This window comes from Pygoscelis adeliae, unplaced genomic scaffold (genome assembly GCF_000699105.1).
Source record: "Pygoscelis adeliae isolate BGI_AS28 unplaced genomic scaffold, ASM69910v1 Scaffold244, whole genome shotgun sequence".
NCBI lineage: Eukaryota > Metazoa > Chordata > Aves > Sphenisciformes > Spheniscidae > Pygoscelis > Pygoscelis adeliae.
In genome coordinates this window covers 935,930-943,285 of record NW_008824648.1, presented here as the reverse complement: position 1 = coordinate 943,285, position 7,356 = coordinate 935,930, and the positions used below count along the sequence as shown (strand labels likewise).

The following is a 7,356-nucleotide window of genomic DNA, read 5'->3' as shown; positions in this document are numbered from 1 at the left end:
CGAGCAGAGCAAACGGTGGTCGAGGGCGTGCTGCGGTGCGTAGGGAGGTTGTGATGTGGCAAGAGGGCAAGGAGCAGCCACGGATGGCCACCGCAGCCCTTGCACCGGCAAACAGGGCGCTCAGCCCTGCTGTGCTGCCCCAAAGCCTTGGAAAGGAGTGGGACATAACACATGGCCCTTGAGGCTCTAGCTTTCTGGTGCAACTGGCCTCTTTAGGCAAAGAGCATCCTCTGCCTGTAGGGTATCATGTGTAAGTGGATAAAATGCATTGATGTGTTTGCTCGCGACCCTGCTCGCAGGTTACCAGATCCTGCCTCATCCCATCAGGGTCCTGTGGAAATCTCCACGATGTAACAGCTCGCTTTCTTTTCTGCAGTCCCCAGGGTTTTTCCTCGTCAGCTCTGCCCGCTGTCAGGGTAGGCTTCTTGTGACCAAGCCCAACCTTAACATGAGAATGGGAGATCTTTTGTTTCTTGGTGAGAGCGCTCTGCTGGCTCTACAGAAGCCCGGCTGGAACTAGGTCAGCCTGGGTCTTCCCCTGACTGCTGCCTCTCCTCTACTTGCAGGCACAAGTCTTTATTTTTTGCTGTGGCTTATGTGATCCTGATCTTTGGAATCCAGCATTTCATGAAGGAACGGAGAGGCTACAAACTGCAAGCACCACTGACCCTGTGGTCCCTCAGTCTGGCCTTGTTCAGGTAAGAGCCTTTGCTAAAGCCGGAGACAGCTGTAGACCTTCCCTCAGGAATGGATTTATAGGAAGTTCTGGGTATCCACTATGTCATTAGGGAAATAAATGGTTTTCTCCGCTTGGAGGCCCTTTCCCATAAGGGGAAGTGAGCTGCTCATACAGGTGGTTGGTTCCCCACCAGAAATACTCCAGCAAGTCAAATGAGTTGCAGAAGGACCACTGGGGACTGTGCTTGAAAATCATTAGTGGGTAGATTTGAATGTGAAGTCTGCAAGAGCAGAGATCCTCGTTCAAAGGGTGCCTGATAATTATAAGTTTGATTTGAGGTCTATTACTTTTAAAAATGGAGATGTTTAGGGATTTTTTTCCCCACCTTTTTCAAACCCTGTTGTGTAGGAGGTGGGGAAAATTCTGGTACGCTCACAGAAGCACCTTTCTTACTGTAAATCTGAAGAAGAGCATGAAAGAGGCTGGGAGGTCCTCTCTGGCCGGTAGCACAAACTGGTTGAATGTATCAAAGTTGCTGACAACCACCAGTCCTTGCGTTGTCTTTCCAGTATGTTTTTTATATAGGGGAAAAAAGAATGAGTAGTTGCAATGGCAGGAGAATGATGGTACAAAGACAGGGTTATTTTCCTGCCCATTTTTTAGAGACGCCTTTTAAGAACAGCCTCGTACTACTGCCGGGTTCTAGCTCTGATTTGCCCCCCCTCCCCAGCCATGCAAGATGTGAAGATCAATCTAAAATATCTGTTTTCAAACTGTCCAGTCTTACGGTACTGATTTCCTGCAGTGACCATGAGAATGATTCAGCCTATGCTCTGTAATTAAACAAGCAGATGGCAATTTTCCAACATTCCTCTCATCTCCACACCTTTTCAGTCTGTTTGGTGGAAGAGAGCAAAACTAGACTACTGCCTCTGTAACTCCAGAGGAGTGTCTCTGCCTACGTGCACAAGTTGGCTTTGGCCAAGTCTGAGGGACGCTGGTTGCCCTCTGTGAGGGTAGGGCATGGCAGTGGTCTGTAAAATCACAAGTTGTGGGAGATGGGGGTTCAGGGGATGACTGTTCACGGTCTGTTCGGAGACAAGCTCATGCGAATGAAACGTACAGGTTGATAACAAAGAAAAAGGGATGTTTCTTCTCATAAGCTGTAGGAACTGCCTGCCACAGGAGGTTGTAAATGCTCCCTGGGCATGCACTGTTGGGCCCTGTCGGCAGATGGGACACCAGGACAATTGTCCCCCTTTTCTGACCAGACATGGCAGCTCTTACTCTTGAGTGCCTCTTCAAGCAGTGGAAGCAGGGGGTGTAATGAGGGAGCATTCTTTGCTGCTCAGAGCGTGGGTGCTGCCATCCTCCAGGAGCTGCCGCATGGTGCCAGGCAAGCCAAAGGGCCATGTTGGTGGCTCACAACCTACTTACTCCTTGTGCCTTGCTGTTGTTCTGGTGTGGGCAGCAGCCCTTCCCTGCTTTGTCTTGCAGAAATATGTGTGTTTGAAATCCTGGCCAAGAGGTCTTGGGCAAGCCTGTGCCCAGTGAACAGGGGGCTGAAACCTGCTCAAAAGTCTAAGAAGACAACAGTTTGTTTAGATGTCCCCGGGACTGCCCTGGGCATCGAGGTGGAGTTAGCTAAACATTCTTGGGTGCAGAGCTGTCGGAGGCTCTGGTGAAGCCTTGGGCACAGTGTTCAGCTCTCCTCTGTTTTTGTTGCAGTGCCATGGGGGCCCATCGGGTCTGGAAGCAAATGGCCTTCATCCTCTCTACCAAGGGATTTAAGCAATCGGTGTGTAGTCCATCCTTCTACGTCCACCCCATCTCCAAGCTTTGGACCTATTTATTTGTGCTGAGCAAACTCCTGGAACTTGGTGAGTCTGAAACTTCTCCTTATCCCACGTGTTCGTAACTCCTTTGCTTTTACAAGTAGGTTTCTTTTACAGGTCTCTGTCCAAATGTTACTCGGAGAACAGGGCTGTCTAGCCTTGCACGTGTCACTCATTTTCTCTCCCCCTGTTGCTCAACCCAGACGACATGCTCTGTCTCCACAGGGTTGCAGGCTGATGTTATCACTCTGGTTTGATCCCCAGGCCAGCACCTGGACTAGGCAATTCTGCACTGGGATGACTGCGGCAAGGGGATGGCAGGCAGGCGGGCAGGGGAGGGCTGGGCTTTCCACCCAGTTTCCATCCAAAAAACTACAGAAGAGCTGGTTTGAAGTGCTGTGTAGGTAGAGCTAGGTAAGCAAGCCTGGAGCAAGGGGCTCTTGTACCACAAACGTGCCAGCAGGTAGGTGCCTACATGGGCTTTGTCAATACAGACAATTCCAATGGGAACCGAGGTTTTGGTGGGATCAAGCCACATAATGGCCTCAGCATTGCAGCTCGCTCATTCTGCCTCACGTGAAAACTTGCGCAACTGCTGTGCTTTTACCTGACTAACAATGCACCTCTCCCCCCGACCCAAGGTGACACCGTGTTCATTGTTCTCCGGAAAAAGCAGCTCATCTTCCTCCACTGGTACCACCACGTTACCACGATGGTCATGACTTGGTATAGCTATAAGGATATGGTGGCTGGCAGCGGCTGGGTTGCAGTCTTGAACTTCAGTATCCATGCTGTCATGTACTCCTACTACACCGTGCGAGCCGCAGGCTTCAAGGTATCCCGCTTCATCGCCATGGCAATCACCTTTTCGCAGATGCTGCAGATGCTGGCATATGTAATAATGAATATTTTGATCATCTTCTGGAGGGAAGATAAGGTCTGCCACACCACCTGGACAATTATTTTCTTTTCATTCATGTTGTATTTCACTTTCCTGGGGCTCTTCTGCAACTTCTTCTTCAAGACTTATCTGAGGAACATCCAGAAATCAAAGGGGGAATAAAACCAGGGAGGGAAGAGGAGACTGGGGTGGAGGGGGGGGAGAGGGAAAGGGGAAACTTTTACTCCTGTCTGGAGCTCAGATGCCTGATGGGATGGGTGTGATGGGGGTTAGGAGGAGGTCACTCTGGATAACAGCCTTCAGATTAACTTGCGCATTGGCCTTTGGTGTGTCTGCCTTGCAGCGGGTGGCATGCCAGAGTGAGGTGCGGGTTGTCGCAGGCTGATAGCAGGAGGAGAGGGGAGGTGACCAGGGGCTGGAGACCTCAGAGCCGTGGTTCTGCTTTTTCCTCTTCTCTGCATCACTCGGGTTTGCCTTGTGCCTTGACTCCTTCCCAGGGACTGCTTGGATCCTGCATGTGCCAGTCTCTCCTTGGGAAAAGGTAAGGAAACTCCTCTCGAAACAGCACTGCCCACTCCATGGTCCCCAATTCTGGGGGAGAGCAGGAGAGCAGAGCCCAAACCTGCTGCTACTCTGTGTGCGGGGCAGCCCCGGTAGGTTGCCAGTGGGAACAGCACTGAACTGGAAAACCCCTGCTGTTTTTTAAGGTTGTGTACGGAGGGGAAACAGAACATCTTTTTCTTTCTGGAACCAAACTTGTAAGGCTCCTTCAGAGCTGCTCTTCCCCTTCAGACCAGTGGCTTCTTCTGGCCAATATGATGCTGCCTGGTTTTAGGCTCACCCTGTTAACGTAGGGACAGGAGGAACCATTCCCTACCTCATTCAGTGCTCCTCTTGGTTCCGGGCCATGATGAAGATCCCACTCTGCCTCTGTATGCTGGTACTAGGAGGGCAGGATGTGGGCCAAGGCACTCACGTGCCCTGGGACCAACCTTGTCGCACGTTTGTACCACGGCCTTGCACAAGTCTTCCCTGCCATCTCTGTGCCTCAGCTTCTCCTCCTAGCTTGGAGTAGCACTGACCCCTTCGCACCAATCTGTGGGGACAGGGGCTGCTTAAAGAGCATTTTGTGGCCAGAAGCAGCCTCTTCCAACCCCAAAAGTAACCTATGTCCTCAAACAGAGGATGTGAGCCTCAAGCTTCTTGGCTAGCAGGTGAAGCATCCCTGCCAGGATGCTTCCCTTCCCTAGTTTACATCAGTTTGGGCTTTACCAGCGTAGCAGTGATGTTGGCCCTCAGTCCCTGCCCCTCCCTCAGCTCCCTTCCCCTGGGGCTGGGATAAGTGCTGTCCCCACTGGCGTCTGCCTGGGCTGAGCTGGTAGCAGGAGGCTGACAGGACCCCGTGGGGGGAGCTTGTGACCCATAGCCCCAGGAGGGGCTCAGTGGGGTCCTTCCCAAGTGCCACACACTCCCTGGAGCTCCACAGGAGGGCCCTGGGTGAGGAGATGAGCGGTGGTGCCTCCTGCAGCCAAATCCCAGCCGCTGCTCATAGGAGCACAAACGTACAGCAACACCAAGGCTGTGAACTGTGTCCAAGCAATGACCTGACTAGTGCCTTACCTGATCTGCTGTAAATGCTGAACTGGCAGACACAGGTTGAAATGTTGCCCTTCATACCGGTGATCCAGCTTGAAAGGAGCTTCTGGGAGATGGGGTTATCCAGTGAGACGCGAGGGGCTCTGCCTGGGCTCTCCCTTCTCCTCTGTGGTGCAAGGAACTGAATCCCATCAACTTTAATGGCTATTATCCAGGGTGTGCCCCTTGTACGATATTAAACAGTCTATTTAACTTGATCCTGGGAGCTGAGCAGGACCCAGCTCTGCCCTGCAGAACGTGTCAGACATTGCCTATGGTCCCAGCCCAGGGCCAGCCCCGCGGGCTGGAGGCAGAAGGGTCCAAGAGCCAGCTCCTCTCAGGGTGCGTCTGCCACTGTGTGATGTGTAAAAATGACTAATAAATGTTGTCATGTATATATTGACTTATTCGATGCCTTTTTCATACCTGACCTTTGTTCTGAACTGTGAGAAAAGCATTGCTTTCTCCATCTTGATCCTGTGTCTTCCTGAGGGTTAGCAACAGCGAGGTGTCCCACAGGCTCTGTCCCTCTGTGCTTCCCCCTTCTGCAGTCACCAGCAGCTGGTCCTGCTGCTCGAGCCCCTTTGCTCACCACCAGGGAACTAGAAATGAGAGGGAGATGGTAAAAAATCAGGCTTTTGTTTTACCATCCTAACTGAGCGTGTGGCTGCTCGAAGGCACTGTGCTTCATAAAGCCAAGACGAGCCTCAGAGCCTGAGCCTGGCCAGGAGCACCCCAGTGTCCGTGCCTCTGGGTGGGTGCTGGCTCCTACCTGGTGAACGAGAGTTGGCCTTTTGAGACAGCGGGCTGGAAAGCTACCGCAGGGCTGTGGGCTGCACTTCCCACCCCGGGAGACGGCAGCAGCCTGTGCCCTGCCCAGCCTTCCCCGATGAGCAGGGCTCCCACTCTGGACTTTACTACCCACTCCAGTGTGGTGGGTAGGAGTGGAGCAGCACCTTCCCCGGCTTTGGGAAGTGCAGAAGCAGGCAGCTGAGGTGATGGTATTTGGGGAAGAGGGCTAAACTGGCCTCCATGTTTGGAAGCTCTCTTTAGAGAGGGGATGGTGAACACATGGGAGTAATGGGCTGACCTCTCTCCTGCGTGGTGCTATTTGGGGCACTTTTTGTGACAGCCGTGGTCCCGGTGAGGCAGCCTCCAGCTCTCTCCTCACACGGTGCCGCAACAGCGCTCCCTCAGCTGCACCAGGCATCCCCGCAAGCACAAGAGCATTGAAGAAGTGGTATTTCCACAGTTGCTCTTGTCTGCCTAAACTGCCTGACGTGGTCTTGGTGCTTCAGAGGTGATGCTCCGTGGGATGAGGTCAGCTGCCCAACTGCCCTAGCTCTGCTGGAACTGCCCTGCTCAGCGGTGCAGAGCAGGGAGCTGGAGGCAGGGCTCTGCATCTCCAGAAGGCTTTATCTCTGGAAGAGCTCTTTGCTGCGGGTCCATCTGTGCAGGTTGCTGGGGTGGGAAGTATCTTTCACGGCACAGGAATCACCCCAGCAGAAGGAAGGTTTGCTGAGAGTGTCTTGCAGGGACCCTCTCTCCCCCTCCAAGAGGCATTGCAGCTTTTCAAATGGCCACATCCCTCCTCCCAGGGAATGCACGCCGTGGGCCCAGCATCAGCCCCTTCGCTCTGCTGTTCTTTCTGGCTAAACAAGAAATAACAATAAATTGCCCAGACCTAGGCAGGGGAAGACTTTGATTTCTCCCGTGTTTTGTATTGCTGCTGCTGCTGCTGTTTGGCAAGTTGTCTGGAGTGCTGAGCTGTGGGTGTGAGGAAAGTGACGGCGCTTGCTGGGGCTCGGGGAGCTAATAACGGCGTCCTTCCCCAGGTAAGTGCTATTTCCCTGAAGCTTTGTGGAAATGACTCCTCCTGGTACCCCGTGAAGAAGAGAAAAGTCCTTGTTATGTGTTGCTGGTGAGCTGAAATAGCTAGCAGGCCTGTTTGGAGGGGATGTATCTTGAGTTTTTGTCTCTTTTTGTTATTTTTTTACTTTGAGGGCACAGACAGCAATTAGTTGGCTCTCTTGTGCGGGAGCTGTTGCTCAGGGGGAGCCCTGGTCCCCACTGAAGGCGCCTCTGAGGGCCCTTGTGCAGCTGGAGCAGCTTGGCTTGGGGGCGGCTGAAGGGGCGTGGGGAGGAGGCGGGGGGCCGGGGAGCAGCCCCTGCAGCTCCGGCACAGGCCGGGCGGGGGACGCGCTGCAGAGGGGAAGGCTTCAAGAGCAGGAGGAGACGGAGCCCCAGGCTGCAAGGAGCGGTGAAGCAGGGCTTGGAGAGCCGGCGGGGACCGGGAGAGGCGAAGG

General features: G+C 53.4%; 1 protein-coding gene across 1 annotated transcript in view; it reads left to right on the top strand.

Moving 5' to 3' along the window:
• ELOVL3 (ELOVL fatty acid elongase 3) overlaps positions 1 to 3,577 on the top strand; it is a 5,555-nt gene extending 1,978 nt beyond the window's left edge. Inside the window, exons 2-4 of the mRNA XM_009322474.1 lie at positions 567 to 698; positions 2,408 to 2,559; positions 3,156 to 3,577. Coding sequence (XP_009320749.1) covers positions 567 to 698; positions 2,408 to 2,559; positions 3,156 to 3,577 — 706 coding nt within the window. The remainder of the gene's footprint in view (positions 1 to 566; positions 699 to 2,407; positions 2,560 to 3,155) is intronic.
• Positions 3,578 to 7,356: the final 3,779 nt, after the last annotated feature.